Raw genomic sequence first — 20947 nt, 5'->3', positions numbered from 1 at the left:
CTTTGTACTGGGATAAGATGGGATGATGGTGTAGTGTATAAAATTTTCGTTATATTAAATTGACGAATAAAAAATCATTTTCATAAAAGGACAATGCCTAATTTAATTTTAGAAATGCTGATAACTTCAACCCCGATTAATTTAATTAAAAAATAATTAATTTTGCTTTTGGCATATCTATTTCTTATAAAATTATTTTTTATAAGGAAACAGTCTGATTAATTTAATATTTTAATATTTTTTTGTTGAATTTTCGTTTCATTTATTTTTGTAATCTTCTAGTAACTAGATTTGTTGTGCCTGAAGGCTGAAGGCACCTCCCTTTTTTTTGGCTTGCATTAGTATTGATAATTATAACAAGTTTCCAGGTCAAATGACCAATTTTCTTTGGGCCTGAAGACACTTCCACCTCATAAGATTTTGCTGATGTTGAAGTCATTGGTTCGAGTCACATAGGATTTGTGCTTTTTACATCAACGAAAGAAAGAAAAAAACAAGGTTCTCAAAACACAAAGACAGGAAGAACTGACATGTATTAGCATCCGTATTGTTTCAAAAGAATGTTGGAAATTTTGTGGACTGAGAATATGTAATGAAATTAGATGCAGTTTAATAATAAAAAATGTTGATTCTGTGTCATAAATTTTTTGAGAGTTATCAAATCCTGAACTTGTACATGTAACTGCACTTGGTGCGTGTAGCATAAACAGAAGTCTGCAGAAACAGTCATAGGCCTACCTAAATAATGTCAGTAAAGAAAATACGTAGAGAGCGATAACAGAAAGGAACACTGTTATAGTTGCATGCATTTGCAAATCTCCAAAGTATTAAAAATCTAACTAGTCAAACTGTTAGAAACTATATGGGCTCTGGATGAACCACTAAGTGCTGTCAAACAAAGTGCTTCTTTGACTTGAGTGACTTTCTGATTCTGCCATCAGTAACTTAATTCTCGGATCTAACACCCTATAACACAAATTCATGAGGCACTAAATTAATTGCAGCTAATTATTAAGGCTTTGTTTGGGTAACGAGGTATTCTCAGATATTCTCAAAACTTCTCATAATTTCCTTCCCAAACATCACTTAAACACAAAAAACTTTTCAATTTCAAATCTTCAACTTTTTCATCTAATCATTACCTAATCATTATTCAAACACAAACCCAATACAACTTTCCCAAACTTCCAAACAAAACACAAAAGAAAATACAAATTTTTTAAATTTTGAAATAAAAATAATATTAAAATATTATATTCAAACAATTTTTTAACTTTATAATATTTTTATTCTAACTTTTTCTATATCCTTGTCCAAAACCCAATAAAACATCTTAACTCAAACCATTTCACTACTATCACAAATTATTTCACTACTATTCACAAACCATTTCACTACTATTCACAGAATTCTGAAATATTCTAAGCATCCAAACGAGCCGAAGACTTTTTTTTTCACTCCTTCTCTCCTTTAATTTTATTAAAACTAATGCATGAAATTCATCATTGCACTTCAGCTGCTCAGAATTAATTATTGTATATTTTAACTGCCCAACTTAATGCTTATAGTTTTGGGAAAACAATAATGTGCTTCTGGTTTTTCCCTTGAAAGTATTGATTTAAAAAAACTCAATAGGCCTTTGGTGTATAAATGGTCAATTTTAGATTTCAATTTAGTGCTTGCCAGGGGTAAAAAAAAGGAATTGTTCAGGTCTTGAATCATGAGATGAGCTTTGCCACTGAGCTTTGCAAATGGCATTGAGTCCCTTGTAAGAAAAGTAGTTCAGGATGGAGTCATAGGTTAAAGATTTCATGAGTGCATGTATAACTCATGAATTATAGATTTTATAATGTCCCCTCCTTCCTCCCTTTCCTTTGGACTTTCTTGTTTACTTCAAATAAATTTATGTCATTTCTGCAGATATGGTTAAGAATAAAGGTTTCTTACCATCAGACCCTTCAGAAATATCTATCCAGCGAAATCAAATCAAGGAAATCATATTCTCTTTACTTCCTGCATGCATGGAATCTGATCCTGATTCCAAAATTCCGTTTAAAGCAGATGCAATAATTGCAAATCCCCCAGCATATGGTTAGGTTCCATCACTAATCCCTTTTCTGAAGATTAGAGTTCTCTTATCATGCAATTCCATTGATCGTTTTTTCTCTGATTCTGTTTTTCTTTTTATCAAATTTATTAATATATTTTGAGAGCGTATTGATATTGCAATAGTCTTTTGTTTGAAAGTTCAATATGCTATCACTTTATATGAAGTATTTTCTCAACAGCTCTAACATGGATTTCTCACTTTAATCAACGTGCTATTTTTTGCTGTTTCTATGTTGCTTATTATTGGATTTTTCAGTTGATCTTTCATTTTATCCCTTTTCTTACCTCGTTGAGAGCAGAAAAGATCTGTTGAAAATGAGGGAAATTTTGAAGACATATGATAGTGGAAGAACCTAAGGCTTTATTTTATTACTACTCTTTGCCACTTGGTGGCAGTCCACCTTTGTATTCCCAATTATAGTACTCAGGAGCATTTTGACCTGTTCCTGCTCTCATCAGGCGTATTCATAGTATACTTCCTGTGTACTGTGATTATGCCTATGCATTTGCTTGAATATTAATAAAATTTGTTTTTTCAAAAAGTCAAGAACAGCTTGTTTAGAGCTTCATTAAGAGGAATCTGAGTGAAACTAAGACCCAACTGCTTAGTGAAGTAGGGAGAAAAACAAAGACAAAAAACTAGATACAATCACAAAATACAATAGAACCTCACTATATAGCTCAGCACCTTCTAGAATAGGGACAGGTATCCTTTTTCTCTAACACTTCTGTTTGCAATGTGCATATATGGGTGTGCTTGTAATTGAAGCCATATGATTCACAAGAATTGAAAGACTTCTCAGTTAAAACTTAATTATATGATTTGGAGTCTGTTTATGTTTAGATAATTCTTATTGGTTATAATAACAGATGTGTACAGTACAGCGTGACTTTTTAAGTGGGTCCAACTATTAAACCTGCTTGAATTAAAGCTTGTTTGCTTCATAAAAACTGGAATTCAAAGCCATTCTGCAGGATGTTTTTCTTATCATGTTTTAGACCAGTCTACTTTTGTTAGCTTGTACGTGTGCTTAAGACCATGTTCTATACATTGTCAAAAAGTAGAAATAATGATAATTTTTCCTTCCTGTTTAGGCTGTTGCCAAAGAAAGTTTATTTTCTATACATTGATTGCAGTCATTTAATTAGCTGTTGACAGGTTCAAATACTTTTTCAGGACATACTCATGTTGCGGAGGCACTAAAAGTACCACTTCATGTATTTTTCACAATGCCATGGACGTAAGTCTTGTTTTCTTTTGCTGCAGACAAACATTTTAATCTATGTATGCTTTGTTTATTTTGGTATTAAATATTTCTCAGAGAAACATGATAGGACAAGCTATATGGTTGCCAAAAACAGTTATTCTCTTTCATTCTTACATATATATCTATATATATTAACTGTATGTAACAACTTTACTGGGAATATTCGCATGAGTTCATGACATTGGACTCTTTTTTTCGTTTCAGGCCTACTAGTGAATTCCCCCACCCTCTATCTCGAGTGAGACAACAAATTTTATATAGAGTGAGTTTCTGTTAATCATCATTTAGTTTTATTTTCCTTCAAGTAATTCTCCTTGCAATATAATTATATATAAGATGGGTTTCTTTTTGCAGCTTTCTTATCAAATTGTTGATATGATGGTTTGGCTTGGAATAAGGGATATCATTAACGAGTTTAGGAAAAAAACATTAGGTATAAGGCCTGTTACATATCTAAGTGGATCCTATAGCTCCCCTCCTGATGTCCCCTATGGATATATATGGAGTCCTCAACTTGTTCCAAAACCTAAAGGTGATATTTTCACATTTCCATTAGACTTCTATTTGACTTTGTGCTAGTATTCGTACTTCATTTTTGCAGCAATTTCATAAATTATTTTTTTTGATAGGTAATCAAGCTATTTTGTAAATTATTAAATAATTAATAAAAAAGAAGTTAAGAATGCCACAGTTCAACGGCAGTATAACTATTTTCTTTTTAACCTGCAATTTAAATATATTATCTAATGTTACTTTAGTGTTATTCTAAAATGTCTAATTGGCTGAGTTTAAATTGTTTGTATATTTGTTGGGATATATGAAATTATTGCTAAAATTTTTAGATTGAATGGATGTATTGTAAATGGTGCCATATCTCATCAAAATTTGATTCCATGATCGCTTAATAATTTCTTCGGTACTCATTACTGCTCTTCTTTATATACTCCAATCAACAATTTTGATAGCATAATTTGACACCTTATCATGCCATTGTTAAAACTTAATGAATATGATGGTTATCTGGGATGTGTTGTATTTTTATTGGACTCCTCAAAAATTTTGGATAAATGTTTTGGGTAACATTGCTTGATTTATCTTGCATCATCCACTGGATTAAAAATGGTGCGGGCTGGTGACAATTTGAAGGCCTTTCACGGTTGGTAAACTTAAGGGTCAATTTGTTATGCCATTGTTTGTCATTATCGGTGTGTATAACTTTCCTGGAAAAGCTACCTTTTGGCAATATTCGACTATCCCTTGTCACTTAGTTTTATGATTTCCAGACCTTATTTGCCTCACTTTGGATTGTGTGGCCCAACCTTATTAGTTCGTTGGCTTTGTCTTTTTGGTTGCATTTTTTTTAAAATGAATGTGGCCTGGTTTTCTTGACATTTCTGTGTCCTTGTGTACTCTTAAAACTACTGGGTGGAATTATAGACAATGTAGTTTAGGTGCTCTGTTGTGACTGCACTATTTTCGTTTGTATTTACTAATATGTACCTGAACATAGAGAGCCCCTTAAGTCTAGACACGAGGGCATGAATGTTCTCATAAGTTAACTGTTCTCTTGGTTAGTAAGGTGAGTTTCCTTTGTCTTTGTGTCCAAATGAGCATTAGTCTCCAAATGAGTCTTTTTCTCCTTGAAGTGTTCACTAGTTTTTCCATAGAAGTCTCGTATATATTGCAGCCATATATTTGAACTAAAATCATTGTAGTTTTGCCACTTCCCCTTTCCACGTTGGTTTGTTCTTGAAACATCAAAACACATGTTTAAAAAATCACCGACCTTTTTTTTTTTTTTCTTTTCGTCATGGGTTGAAATCTAAATGCAATAACAGGAAAAAGATATTTTTCTCTTGATTAGAACAACATCAAGATCAAATCCATGAATCAGAATGCTCCACTCATCTTTCATTCGTCTTCACTATTCTTTAGCTGTAACACCCCCTTCCCAGTGTTAGGATTGCTACTAATAGAACCATTACAAATGAGCCAGGTACGAAAGATTTTGTAGCATTTAAAACAATTCAAAATCTTCATTAATAAAAAGCACGGTAGCACTTATTGAAAAACTATGTCTTGGGCTATTCATACAAGTTCCATAACCAATAAATAAACTTCTCACATTAATACAAAACTGTCTGTTCAGTCTCAATCTCCATAAGCTACTCCTGACCTGTGGACTCATCATCATATATTTCTTCACCTGGACTCTCAAAACATAAAAACAAGAGTGTGAATACGCACTAAACAATACATCACAAAGTAAACATAATCATGACTTAATGAAGCTTTTGCATTTAACCATCATGCACATCTTAAAAATCTTTCATACATCACATTACATAAAAAACATTAACATTCACACAATTTCCCCCTTGTGTGCAGGGGTTTGGAACCAATTACAAAATCAATAAGATGAGGGATATAACCAGGCGCACATCTAATGAGGCATTCATGCCATTCACCTCGTTATCTGTCATCATACAATATTCAATCACTTAACTTTTCAATCCTTTTTCCTTTCTTTCTTTCATTCATTTATTCATTTACCATGAGAGGTGCTATAACCACAAATAGATTTTACAAAAGTAAACTCACAAACTGACGTGACCTCATGTGATACGTTAAATCTACTTTACAATAAAGGTAGCTTTATAATTTGACATATCACATCAAGCCACGTCAGTTTGTGAGTTTATTTTGTGAAATCTCTTTGTGACTAAAGCATTTCTCTTATAATAAAGGATACCTCCTCAACAAGGCTTATCAACAAATGAGCTTTACCATACAATAATTGTAAACAACAGTTTTGAGAGGAACAATTACATTTATGTGATCTTTTAATAATAATAATAATAATAATAATAATAATAATAAATAAGCTTTCTCTAACGTTCTAACATTATCTTTAGGAGCATTTCTAGGAGATCCATTGTGTCAAGCTGGCCAAGGCTTGGCTGGCTTGACTTGCCGCCCCAGTCATGTAGGCATGCTGCCTATCAACATCTCATCCACAATTTTCCTACATCAGGTTCTTTTCTTGTTGTAATAGATCAATTGGCTAAGTTTTTAAACTACTTTTGGTATTGTCTCTTAAATTATATATTATTATATATTTTTTTAATAAGTAAAACTATGTTTTATTAAAACAAGTAAAAAGCCATAGCCTAAGTGCACAAGATGTCACCTCACGATGAAGTAATAAATTATCCATAGATTCACCACATTTTTCATAGATATAGCACCAATTCTTAACAATAATTTTCCCTTGGGAAGCCATCCAACCAAAGAAAGCTACATTGGGAGTCACCTTGCTCCTCCAAATGCACTTCCACAGGAAAGGATTTGACCTAACATTACCTAATACAAAGATTGAATTGTGAACTTCTTGTTACCATCCTGAATCCAAAGCAAATTGTCCATCTTCCCACTAGCGATGCTCACATCATACAACAATCTAAATAGTTCATAAATAGTCCTCGCTTCCCAATTTTGGGCAGCCCTAAGAAAACGAATATTTCAGTATAAAGAACCATTAGGTCCAAAATATCTGCCACCGAAGCATCCTGATCCAAAGTTATCTAGAATGGGTAGGGAATGCAATCTTGAGGGTAGGATCTCTGCACCAATTTTTGCGCCAAAATTGGATCTAGATCCCTCACTAGCCACAAATCTAAAGTAACTAACAAACAAAATCTCCCCATTCCTATTTTTTTCAGCAATCGCACACCATGCACTTTTCACTTGATTAAAGCCCCCCCCCCCCCCCCCCCCCCCCCCCCCCCCCTCTCTCGAATGGCTCCCTTTCTTTGATTGTGTTCTTGACCCTTGGACTTAGGATTAGTCATGTTATTGCCATAACTAGCTACCAAGAAGCGCCTTACTCAAAGTCCTCAACTTTCGGACCTTGAACCTTCCACTTATAATATTGGGGAGCAAACCTGATCCCAACGAAATAAGTGGAACCTGGCCTCCTCCCCAATTACTCCCCAAAAGAAAGTACAAATAATCTTCTTAATTCGATAAGCCACACCTGCAGGGAAAGGAAATAATGATAGAAAATATGTAGAAAGGTTAGAAAAGTGCACTTAATCAAAGTGATTCTTCCCCCTTTTGACAAATATATCCTTTTCTGGACTGCCAACCTTCTCAATCTTCTCGATGAAGCCATCCCAAATTGCCTTCAACTTATAAGCAGCTCCTAGGGGAAGACCAAGGTATTTCATGGCAGAGATTTAGAGAAGATACCTTGCATCCCATGATACTAGCCAATCCTCTTATATTATGCACGGAACTTACTGGGACCATCTTGGATTTCTCAAGATTCACCTTTAGGCTAGAAACAACTTAAAAAAAAGAAAGTAGAATTGAACAAATATGGCCTTGGTCTAAATCACAAAAAAGCAATGCATCATCCATAAAAAGCAGGTGGGAGCCATTGACAAAACCACTGTTAGTGAAATTGACTGAGAAACTTGAGAGATAGCTACCAACAATGGCCTCCAACATCCAACTAAGCACATCTGTTACGATAACAAAAAGGAAAGGATTTGACGGGTCCCCTTGTCTCAATCCATGGGAGTTGTTTAAAAAACCAATAGGAGTACTAGTCACCAAGACAGAAAATCTAGTAGCATATACACAATGCTTAATGCACATACACCACCTCTCACCAAAACCACATCTCCCAAGTAAATAAAAAAGAAAATCCCAATTCACATGGTAATAAGCCTTCTCCTTATGAAACTTGTATAAAATGCGTCGCGTTTTTGCTGGAGGACCAAAGGGTTTGGAGTTGATGTCTCATGTAGATGAATGCCTAGAGTCGGGAGTGCATTTGGATACTGTGTCTGGGGATAATGTTGCTCCCTTCGTGTCTCTTCCACCAATTTGGACTGGATTTTGCCTAAAGTTAACGAGATTCAACAGTTTGTGGGAATTTCACATGGAGGATGTGAAGACCAATTCAATGAACTAATCACTACGATTGAGGCAAGCCACGCACTTGAAACCAAAAGTTTCAAGAAAAGCAGGGAGTTACAGCGTCTTTCTTGGGAAAATAATTACGACGCTAAGGGTGGTAGCTCAACTAGAAGGAAGTCTAAAGGGAGGACATTGTGAAGATGGGAATCAAGGGTTTGGGGTTGGGTGTTCGGGTAGAGTTTTAGGTCTACAAGAAACAAGGGTTGGGGACTGGTCTGGTGTATTTTGGGTTATTTATTTCACGGGCTTTTTGGGTCATTTGGGGCTTTTTGGGTCATTTTGGGCAAGGTGTTTTCTTGTATACATTTTGTGTACTTGGTTTCTCCTTTGATATATAATATTTTTTTACTTATAAAAAAAATAATATATAATGAATAAGCTCTACGATATAGTAATTAGAAAAGAAGGCTACCAATGAATTAGCTTTACCACACGTATCCTAGAGGTGATGTAGGATCTTTTCATGGTTGTGTTTTAGATTAAATGAGTTGGGGATTCTTAGGGTTCTAAATGAGGAGTGTGCGGCACCTTGGTTTAAGGTTTGAGATTGTGTTTTTTAGTAGAATTCTAATAAGTGCTGACTGGATGGCGTCATGGTTTTGATCTTTTATGATTTAACCAAAGTCAAGGTTTAAATAAATCTTATGGGTGGAGGCAAAAGTGATGGTAGTCCATAATCTTGGTAAGTTGAGCGTTCTATGGGGATTTGTTCTCTTAGTTCACCTAGGAGTCTCAACAGTCAATGAGACTAAGAGCTCCTAGATTAGTTTTGTCTAGGATTAGGATTCCTAGCAAAATGGGGGTTTTGGCTAAGTGTTTGTTCTAGGGTTTCATAATTTCCCAATTTTCATATCGAAAATTATGTTCTAGGGTTTCATGGGTTTAAAACAAGAATTGTAAGAATTTATAAATTAATACCCTATGCTGGCAGCTAACGTTCTAGATTGGGCCAAGAACTAACCTTGTATATAGGGAAGTCAGTCAATGAATGGTGTAACAGATCATAGGCCTGTGGGCCAAAGATAAAATTCCATCCCAGCACTAGGGAACTAGGGCTCGGGTGTTACAAATGTCCTCCCTTATAAAAAATCTGTCCTCGAATTCTTACCTTAATTGAACAAATAAAGGTATTTCTCCTTCATGTTGCCTTGATGCTCCAAAGTTGATTCCTTGACCATCGTGAAAGTCTTGTTGCGTAGGACCTATGCCAAGACTCCTAAAAACTCCCCGTAGGTGAGGTCGTTGTTGAACTTTAGTGGACCGTACTTCAGCACATAAGGATTTGGGACATACTTCCTCAGCATAGAAATGTGAAAGGCACCTTGTATGGTCGATAGTTATGGTGATAGTACCATTCGATATACTACTGCTCCAATCCTCTCTAATATTTTGAATGGACTGATTTATCTTGGGCTCAACTTGTCTTTTCTTCCTCAATCTCATTACCCTTCTCATCGGAGTGATCTTCAGAAATACATTGCTTCCCAGTTAAAATTTAAAGTTTTATTTTATTTTTTATTTTTTTGTAGGTAGCATACTTTGTCTTTTCTTGTACTATTGCCAACTTCTTTTTGACAATACCACCTTCTCACACATCTTGAATTACCTCGTGGCTCATCACTTTCCATTTGCTAACTTTCATCTATATAAAGCAGAGATTGGCATATAGAACCTCATAGGGCACAACCTTGATGCTATCCTAGTAGCGGTTGTTAGAATCAAATTCTATTAGAGCTAGGAACCTACCTAACTTCCCTTTAAATCTATAATGTAGGCCCGAAGCATATCCTCTAGAATCTGTATGGTCCTCTTAGATTGATCTTTCGGTCTATGGATGGAAGGAGGTACTATGTGTCAATTTGGTTCCTAGCTCCTTCTATACACTCCTCCAAAAAGTTTAGGTAAACCGAGTGTCTCTGTCATACACTATCTTGGTCGGTAGACGATCTCCTTGGTGTACAACTCTAACACCTTGTTGATTGAGTACGCCTTCCTAGTACCTTTGGAAAACCTGACATAGAGTCCATATAGATTTCCTCCCAAGTCCAAACTGAAATCGAAAGTTGCTATAGTGTCCTTGAGGAGCTTTGGTGTTTGGTCTTGACCTATTGACATGTCAAACACTAAATTACAAAGTTTTCTAGATCCCAGTTTATCCCATCACACTACCAATGTTGTCATAGATTTATGGTATATAGTGGTGCTACCAGGGTGAATAGCATAGAAAGAGCATTGTGCTTCTTTCCAGATCAACTCTTGAATCTCCTTGTTAGGCACAAACAAGCTCCCATTAAACTAGAGGTGTCATCATATATCAATATGAACTTTGGCTTCTTTCCCTCGTGTACCTCCACTTTAAGCTTCACTGATCCTGCATCATCAGCGTGGGCAGCCCTTATCTGATCCAATAGCTTTGACCCAAGCACGAGGTTGCTCAATCAGCTTGCACATCTTGTACCATCACAATTTCGAATCATTCTATTTCCATCAAAATGTCTTTAAGGATTTTACATGGTAGCAAGAGTACTCAAAGAAGATCTCCTATTGAGGGTGATGCAACCACATTCGCCTTGCTCAAGTGATAATTAATGCTGCAGTCAGTCTTTCAACAATTCCAGCCATGTACACTGCCCTCATCTTCAAACTCCTGATTGAAGAAATATTTGAAGTTCTTATGAAGAAATATTTGGTTAACTAATTTTTTAAAAAACTTTCCCTTTATCTCGACTAAACAGTTCGTAAGTATGGACCCATCATGTGCTCTCCTATTGGTGTAGCCATAGATACATGTATTCGAGGGGTTCAGGGTTTCCCCCCTAAACATACATATTTGCTAGAAATGGAGTAGCACCAGGGTCATATAGTATTGATGCGTGGCGAGATAATAGAGGAAGGCTTCTAGAAGGAATACAAATTATAGTCTTTTAGCAATTTTCGTATTGTCAACCATCATTTTCTGTATGTAAAACCTCACTAATGTGCTATTACTCCAACAGCACAATCACGTGGTTGTGGTTGTGGATTCAAGAATAATCGTGTGTGCATTTGCAACTTAGAATTTTTTTTATTGAAAAATTTAGAATCATGAGTTCAAGCATGGTTCCTGGGGTAGATATTATTTTTGTACCATTCTTATTGCATATGGTCTATCATATTAGTTACATGCATACTCACATTCATGTGGTCTACCTGGTTACACTTGTACCATTACCAAACGACATTTTATTGGGTGGAAGGTTACTCCTTTATGTATTACTACTCTCTTTCTCAATATAAGGCTTTTCTTCTTCATGTAATGATACGAGCTGAATCTCATGTCTTCTGCCATGAATCCTCCCTTAACATCTTTCTCAAAGTTATCGAGTTCAATGTTAAAATGTTTTTGGTGCACTGCATCTATTTTGGTTTCTTTTCTGATATCTTCATCACTGGTAGATTTGCTAGTGGTGTTGTTTCTTCAAGGATGTTACGAAATAAAATCCTTTTATTTTGCAGATTGGGGACCTAACATTGATGTAGTTGGATTTTGTTTTCTGGACCTTGCATCAAATTATCAACCTGCAGACTCATTAGTAAAATGGCTTGAAGCTGGTAAAGAGCCTATCTACATTGGGTTTGGTAGCCTTGTGAGTTTCTTTCCCTCCTTTTTTGCTTTTGATATTGTGTGTGTGTGTGTCTATATTGGTGAAAAATAACATCCAAGAAAATATTTGGCAATCTTTTTATTTGATTGCTCCTTTTTTTTTAATAAATAGAGATTTATTATATTGATGAATGTTTATATTATACCATATTCCTAAGAGATTATACTTCATCTCATATCTTCATTTAGATCAATAATGGAAGATATATTCGGTAGAAGGTTAACAACATGCAATATAGATACTGAAGGTAGAGAGCTTATCTTTTCTTTCCCTATGCCTTGCTGCATCTTCTTAAGAGGGCTTTTAGATGTGGCCATTGTGTTATCTACTTGATAAGGTACTAGGTAGCATTAGTTGGGAGGATGAATACTTTATTGTCATATTTCTAGTTAGGATCCAAAGAAGATAGCCATAACGTACTGACCAGAATTATATGCCAACCTCAGCCCTTTAAAGCAATCTATTCTTAGCTGCCAAGGAGATGACCGTGGATGACGCCAATAATAGAAATATAATAAATTGACCTTTCACGTATTTTTCCTAGCATGAAGGGTATCAAATAATAGCTAGTGAATGGGTCGGTTTGAAAAATAAATGAATTACAAGTTGTAGAATATTATTCTCATCGGGCTTAAACCTAATTAAAGGAAAACAACAAAACATCGATTCAGACAATTTTTTCTGTTTGCCCAAGCAAAAAGACCCACCAAAGTAAGGAGATTGAAATGGGAATATCTTTTTAGCTCCAAAATGTTTCAGTTTATGCTCCTACCTATTATCTTGTTATAAACTCACTAGGTAGAATTCACTCTTGAAAACCGGCTTACAGGAGAAGGATGCCTAGGGGCTTATAAACCACCAACCAATCCCATACTTAGGGTATGTTTGGATCCCAAACTTATCTCAACTCATCTTATCTACTCATTATAACTTTACCAAATTCCAATACAAAATATAATAAATAATTCAACTTTTTCAAATCTCAAAATAATAATAATATTAAAAAATAATATTCTAATAATATTTTATTTAATTTTCAACTTTCATCTCAACTAAACTAAACTAAACTCAACTCAGTTCAATATCCAAACGTAGCCTTAGTCGATGTGGGATTGTAACAACCACCACGCTCTGCAGCCGACATCCACGGCGGTCCCAGCGCCCACACGAGTTGGCTGTGCGCTAGTTCTTTCCTTGGCCCTGACGAACACTACCATGCCGGCATTACCCCCTGTGCCGCATGATTGCAACCATGCCAACATGGACTGCATACGAGAGTGGCTCTAATACTATTTGTTATGAATCCACTAGGTAGAACTCACTCTTGAAAACCGGCTTATAAGGGAAGACTGCCTAGGAGCTTATAAACCGCCAACCAATCCCATACTTAGTCGATGTGGGATTGTAGCGTATCTGGATAGACAAAGAAAGATGTACAATCTAATGAGGCTACTATGAACATTTACTTATGGACAGGGCAAGCTCTTCTATTCTAATTTAGTCATTCATGAGTGTAGCACATATATTGGAAAGTTCACCTGGGCCCTGACTTATGCGGGAGGCAGCTTTGGGGAATTTTCTACAATGGGTGAAAGCAAAACGGAGCAGTGTTGTGTGGAGGTAGAAGGACTTGGGTCCTAAACTTCTTTTCCCGGAGAAGAAGCAATGTTGGTATTTGGTGGAATAAGCATTGACTTTGTGCCAGTATCTGCGTATTAACAAAGGATTAAAGTGTTATCCGTAATGAATGGGCATAAAGTGCTTGCAGGTGGCTTTTTAAGTCAGCCATCTAGTCACATTCTAGCATTATAAATTTTGTGAAACATACAACATCAAAAGGGATAGACTGTTTGTCATGATGTAGCATTACCTTTTAGTACTAATATATTTTAGTTGTAATACTTTTGCAAAAAAGAATAATTTTATTAAATACATGGAATGAAGAAACAACATATCTAGGAAATTGCTAGTAGAGTGAGGATGCATAGCTGGATGCGTGCAACACTCTAAATGATAAGATAAATAGTTATTTTTACGAAGGTGCCACCAATTGAAGATGAAATGAGGCAAAGTGCTTTGAGATAGTTTTGACATGTATAACATAACAAATGTATGTGTGAGGGAGTATTATGCTATTTAGGGGAAGAAATGATATTAGAGAGGTGAATATGGGCCATGGTCCTAAATAGGGCCAACTCTCCTTTGTTACTGTTAGAGGGCATAATACCCAATGAGGGTATAATGTAAAATGTACTCCATAGTGTATATGTGTGTGTGTGTTGCAATAGTGAGAGGGCATGACATGTTTTTCGGTCTACCCTTCCTTTTCTCTCAACCCTAATCTTGACATGGTATCAAAGAGGCTTTGACTTCTTTGTCTCTTTTATTCAATTCATTTTTTTAAAAAGGCGTGGTGGTTTGATCCGATGAAAGGTGTTTATATAGCTTTGGGAGGGTTTATACGATGGGGACTCTTAAAACACCTTTTAATAGAATCAAAGGTGTTTATATTGTCTATGGAGGGTGGAAATTATTGTCGTATCACAGAAAGGGGCCAAAGGCAACCAAGGAGATGGTGCTTAGTCATGCCAGTGCTTGTTGGCTGGCCAGTACAGTGGAAGAACGTGTTTTATCGAAAGGAAGGAAATACTTCTTCAAGAAATATAGGGACGGAATCAAAGCTCTGTTTGCTCATAGGAGGTCGAATTCTTTTGGGCATTTTTTGGAAGTAACTGACTATGGTGGTAGTAGGGGGGGTCTTGGTCTCTTAGCGATCCCGGAAAGAGTGGAAGGAAAGGGTTAGAAGAGCTTTTCTATGGAGTTAAAATAAAGTTTGGCTAAGAAGGCTCTAGTCCTTGCATCACATATAAACAGAGAGGTAGAGAAGGGGAAGGAGAGGCAGTCTAAGTCGTATGCAGAGGTGGCAATGGGTGGTGCAGGGAAGAGGGCGGCAGCCATGCAGTTCCGAGTCATCCTCTGGCGGTTGAACAAAAACACAAAAAGGGAGGCATGGCAGGGGAACTTTCAGCTATCCAATTACCTGAAATGGATAGCTGTCCAGGAGAAAATGAGTTGTAGGGGTATCTGCATAGTCTAAAAAAGGAGGTAACGGGCATGAAGGAGGATTTGAAATTGTTTAGAAAGGAGATAAAGTCTTGGATTTTTAAGATAATCAAAATTTTGGGCCTGGGCTTGGGCCAACGTATAAGGCCTCTAAAAATAGGAAAAAGGAATGCTACTGGGTGTAGTAGTTTGAGGCTAGGCAAAGGGAAGACCAAACTTGGGCTGGGCCGCATAAGCCCAAAATGGAGGCCGAAGCTCCATTGGCCCGTGTTTGAGAAGGGCTCCACTTCTGGGCCAATTTCACAGTCCAACGGAAGTCCTGTGCCAAATAAGACCCTTATCTCGGGGCTGGTAACCTTCGTCGCCAATTACGACCCCTACGCAGGCATTCTTTCGTCGGTGACAACAACTCGCATGCATAAATGCACGCAAGCTTCTACGGAACACTTGGAGGAGGCTTTTAACTTGTCCCCAATCATAATGGCGGAAAAGGCGACAGGTTGGGTATCTGAGAAGTCCACGACAGCAGTAGAGTCTGTGGAAGGCTTGGAGCATGGTGGGAAGACACAGATAACAACAATGTGTCCCTTGCCTCTGGTTCCGTCCTGTGATCATGGTGTAACGCCGACGTCTAAAGGGTCCATCGAAGTTGCACACACAAGGTTGCCAGAGGTGAAGGGACTTGTTGCCAACCCAGAATCTCCAATGAAGAGTACCATTGGTGTTGTTGAGGAGGCACAAGATTTGAACAAGGGTTTATTGTTGGTACCATTTGGATCTACGTCGGGTGCTACATCGGGGGAAGATGTTGTCCCCTTGGTATCTCTTCCTTGAGTAAACAATATAGATGAATCATCTTCGGATTGGGTTTTGCAAAAGGTTAATGAGATTCAGCATATTGTGGGAATCTCACATGGAGGATGTGAAGATCAGTTTAAAGCTCTAATCACTGTGATTGAGGCAAGGCACTTGCGTGATACCAAATCAAGTTTCAAGAAAAGCAGGGAGTGGAAGCATCTTTTTAGTGCAATCAACTATGACGCTAAGGGTGGTAGCTCAAGTCGAGGGCATCGAGGTTGATGTGTGTTGGGTAGTCTTTCGTATAGAGGGTATTTTGGGAGGTGTGATTTATGTTGGGCTATGGGAAACATGGGGTTGGGGTTGGAGAGTGGTGAGTTATTCTATCTTGGGCTTGATGTATGTTGGGTAGTTTTTCGTGGGCTTTTGGGGCAATAGGAGCTCTCTGGTATGGTTAGGGATTTTCTTGTATACATCCAGTGTACTTAGTTCCTCCTATTGATATATATAATACTTATAAAAAAAAAAAAAAAAAAGAGGCGTGGTGGTTGTCAAAATCAGGTTGGTGAGTTGACAACTTTGATGCTGTGGTTTCTTGGTTGGTAGGGGCTCGACTGTGTGTGCCAGCTCTTTTGTGGTGGCTAGTGGTATGTTAGCTCAGGGTGACTTTGGAGAAGGACATGTGGTCTGATGGTTTATAATTAAGGAACACTTGGGTTGTAAAGAAATATAGCAGTAGGTGTGGACACGTATGGTAGCAGGAATGTGGAGTTGGGTGTAAATTGTATAAAAAGGGTTCCATGTAAATACAGAGGACTCATTCTGTGATTTTTCTTGAATGAAGGGATTGGAGGTTATGGCTTCCTCGAATAAGCCAGTCAAGTTTTGTTCTTGATTTCTTTCTTTTTCTTTCTTGTTCTAATCATTTTCTGCCAAGAGTCCTGCCAAGTTGGTATTAGAGAAGTTGCAATCTGGAGGGCAGCTGTGAAGAATCTAAGATGGCGGGGGGGTACTCGAATCATTCAACTGTAGGAGTCACTTGCTAGTACCAATAGGCAGTTGGAGCAGCAGAAGCAAGTACAAGATGAACACTCAAGTACCTTGAAGGATATAATGGTTCAGTTGAGGCAGCTTAATGAGAATTTCCAGTCTCATACCAATGACCATATAATGGGCCAAATTGAAGAGTAGAGGATGATGAAGCAGAAACTTCAGCAGCGGGTCAGAGTGCAGCAGGATTTGCCATAAATGTTAGGCTTGAGTTTCCAAGTTTCGATGGAACAGATCCAAATGGTTGGATTTACACAGCCAACCAATATTTCTCATAACACCATAGGGCTTAACCGCGGAAGCTTTGCTTGGCTACTTGTCACATATTAGTAGATGCCTTGGTATGGTTCCAAGATGTTGAAGATTCTGGCTATTTTCAGAATTCGGATGCATTTACCAAAGCCTTGCGAGTGAGTTTTGGGAGTGCTCCATATGATGATCCAATGGAGGCTCTGATGTGGTTGAAGCAGACCACGACCATGGCAGTTTACAAGGCATAGTTTGAGGTAATTTCTAATTGACTCAAGGGTTTACCTGAAAGTTATAAATTGAGTTTTTTTTTAGCAAGCTAAGGGCCGATATTACCAACAATTTATTATCAGCCTTTGGATTGGCAAGATTACAAGAAGAGTTGTTGAATACAAATAACACATTTCCTGTAGTTAACCATAAAGGTGGGAATCATTCTGGTACTTGTGGAAAATAGATAATTGATTCCCTCAATCTTTGGTATATTAGGAAACCTATATATTTGTATCTTTGACTTTCCTAGGATTAGGGAATAACCATTAAGGAATCCCATTGATATAGAAATCTGTTTTAGGAAGGAAAGTTTCCTATTTTATTTCCTTGTAATTAGCTCTGTAAATCAGCCACGTAATCGTACATATAGTTTGTGTAAAGGCTGCAATTGAAATAATACGATTGATTCATTTTTCCCACATGGTATCAGAGCTTTAGGCTCTTTTCTGGGATTCTTGGCCTTCATTGCCGTGAATCAATGTCTGAAATCAAAGTATCCAATACTATGGCACAATCTGAGGACACACTTTCACATCAGTCATCCGGTGACCTGCAAAACATTCAGGTAGCATATAGGCTGAACGGAAAGAACTACTTGAAGTGGTCTCAATTTATTCGAACCTATTTGAAGGGAAAGGGAACGCTTAGCCATCTCCTAGGGACTAGATCAAAGGAAGGAGATCCAAGGTATGATGCGTGGGATGAAGCAGATTCCATGATTATGTCATGGTTATGGAATTCGATGAACCCGGAGATTAGCGACACTTGTATGTTTTTATCCACAGCTAAAGAAATCTGGGATGCGGTTCGACAGACGTACTCGAAGGCCCGTGATGCAGCTCAAGTATACGAGATCAAGGTCAAGACCAGTGCAATTAGACAAGGAAGTAAAACTGTAACCGAATATGCCAACTTGCTGGAAAATCTGTGGCAGGAACTTGATCATTACTGGTGCATAGAGACTAAATGTGCATCAGATACTGCCATCTTAAAAAGTTTTATTGAAAAGGATCTAGTCTACGACTTCCTCGCAGGACTCAACGTAGAATTCGATCAGGTCAGTGTCCAAATTCTTGGCGAAGAAGAGGTACCATCTCTCAATGAGACTATCTCTCTGATTCGTGCTGAGGAAAGTCACAGGGGAGTTATGCTGGAACCCCAAGTTCTGGAAGGTTCAACCATGGTGACTAAAACAAAATAGCAACCAATACAAGAGAACATGAAGAGAGATCCAATAAGAAGCTTGGGACGAGATAACAAAGATGCCCACTGGTGCACTTATTGCAAGAAACCACGGCATATTAAACAAAATTGTTGGAAATTGAATGGTAAACCACCAAGCAAAGAATGGGGTTATCAAGGAGGATCGCAGAGGAATCCAAACCAGGCCTACTTCACCACGACTCAACCCACAAATCAGCAACATCAAGAAAATTCCCAAAATCTCGTTGAGCTCAATAAGGAAGAGATTGAGAAATTCAGTGGACTTTTGGGATCATTTGAGAAGCCTACTGGTGCATGTTCTCTTGCACTCTCAGGCGAGTTCTCTATTTCTCAAAGATTAAATGTCTCAGATGAACCTATTAGGAATCTATGGGTTATTGACTCAGGAGCTACGGATCATATGACTCACTCTTCACTACATTTTAACACTTATACCCCATGCCCAAGCAATCGAAAAATAGTCGTTGCCGATGGTTCTCTCACTACAGTAGCTGATCTAGGGGATATCCATGTCAATCCATCTCTTATCCTAAAAAATGTTCTTCATGTCCCCAAATTATCCACAAACCTAGTATCCATCCAAAAACTAACTCAAGATATTAACTGTAATGTGGTTTTCTATCCCTCTTATTGTGTATTTCAGGACTGGGATTCGGGGAAGAGGATTGGCCTTGCTAGGGAGAAGGACGGGCTCTACTATCTTGAGGAATCAGGCATATCAAATATTGTTAGGAATAAATTATCTCTGTCACTATTATCATCATTCAATAGAGACACCATTTGGCTTCATCATTTTAGACTAGGGCACCCATCATTTGGAGTTTTAAAAACTATGTTTCCTTCATTGTTTAAAGGGCTGAATTTTGAACCTTTTTTCTGTGATGTATGTGAGTTTGCAAAACATAAACGTGTACCCTTTCCGATAAGTAATGTGAAAAGTTCAGTTCCATTTGCTTTGATTCATAGTGACATATGGGGACCCTCCACAGTTCCAAATGTTTCAGGTTCATGATGGTTTGTCTCTTTTATCGATGATTGCACTAGAGTCTCTTGGATCTTTCTCCTCAAAACCAAATCTGATGTAAGCAGTGTGCTCCCAAATTTTCATAACATGGTTCAAAACCAGTTTGGTGTTAAAATAAAAAAATTTCGATCGGATAATGCACGGGATTATTTCAATCGTATCTTATCTCCTTACTTCCAAAAAGAAGGTATTATCCATGAATCCTCTTGCATTAATACCCCACAACAAAATGGCATTATTGAGAGGAAGAATGGTCATTTGCTAGCTACAACCCGAGCCTTCCTTTTCCATCAAAATGTTCCAAAAACTTATTGGGGGAAGGGCTGTACTCACAGCTACATATATCATCAATCGACTGCCATCAAGGGTGCTAGGGTTTAAAACACCAATGGAGACACTTTCTCAGTTTTATCCTGATCTAAGAATAACAAATCATCTCATTCCATGAATTTTTGGTTGCACGGCCTTTGTTCATATTCATAGCCATCTAAGAGGAAAACTGGATCCAAGAGCAGTTAAGTGTATTTTTGTGGGGTATTCATCAACCCAAAAGGGGTACAAGTGTTATCATCCACCCACCAGGAAGTTCTTTGTTTCTATTGATGTCACCTTTGAGGAGCAAAAATCATACTTTACTCAGCCTTATCTTCAGGGGGAGCCCTTGTCATTCATTGAAAATAAGGACAAAGATTTATTTTTACTTGAGTTACCAACGAATCCTTCTATTCCTCAAACCTCAAACTCAGCCCCTGAATCTGTCCAATCCACTTCCATACCTGCTGAACCATCTCAAAATGTGACAAAGAATGATGAATTTCGTGACTCTAGAAGATTTGTGCAGGTTTACTCAAGATGAAGAGATCCGGACCCTAATCCTGAGCAAATTCCAGCTTCAACTCCAGATCTTGAGAATGAGGTAAGTCCCGATATTTCTCCTCCATCAGCTCATGATCACGATCTTCCTATTGCTATTAGGAAAGGCACAAGAGAATGCACTAAACACCCATTGTACCCTTTATCAAAGTTTGTGTCATTTAGAAAATTCTCACAATCACATAGGAGTTTTCTAGTCAGCATAAATACCATTCCTATTCCTAATACTTTATCTAAGGCATTATCTAATGAGAATTGGAGAAATGTTATGAATGAAGAGATGTAGGCACTAAAAAAAAATCAGACATGGGAAATTGCGGATTTACCACCTGGGAAGAAAGTTGTGGGATGCAAGTGAGTGTTTACAGTGAAGTACAAGTCATCTT

The 20947-nt window shown here is 37.4% G+C and overlaps 1 protein-coding gene across 1 annotated transcript in view; it reads left to right on the top strand.

Moving 5' to 3' along the window:
- The window catches only part of LOC121259071 (sterol 3-beta-glucosyltransferase UGT80A2-like), a 44465-nt gene that overhangs the window by 5332 nt on the left and 18186 nt on the right, over window positions 1-20947 (top strand). The window contains exons 5-9 of the mRNA XM_041160562.1: window positions 1921-2091; window positions 3287-3350; window positions 3582-3639; window positions 3732-3909; window positions 11859-11989. Coding sequence (XP_041016496.1) covers window positions 1921-2091; window positions 3287-3350; window positions 3582-3639; window positions 3732-3909; window positions 11859-11989 — 602 coding nt within the window. The remainder of the gene's footprint in view (window positions 1-1920; window positions 2092-3286; window positions 3351-3581; window positions 3640-3731; window positions 3910-11858; window positions 11990-20947) is intronic.

Source organism: Juglans microcarpa x Juglans regia, chromosome 4D (assembly GCF_004785595.1).
Source record: "Juglans microcarpa x Juglans regia isolate MS1-56 chromosome 4D, Jm3101_v1.0, whole genome shotgun sequence".
NCBI lineage: Eukaryota > Viridiplantae > Streptophyta > Magnoliopsida > Fagales > Juglandaceae > Juglans > Juglans microcarpa x Juglans regia.
Note: the sequence above shows the minus strand (reverse complement) of the source record. Positions and strands in the feature narration are given on the sequence as shown.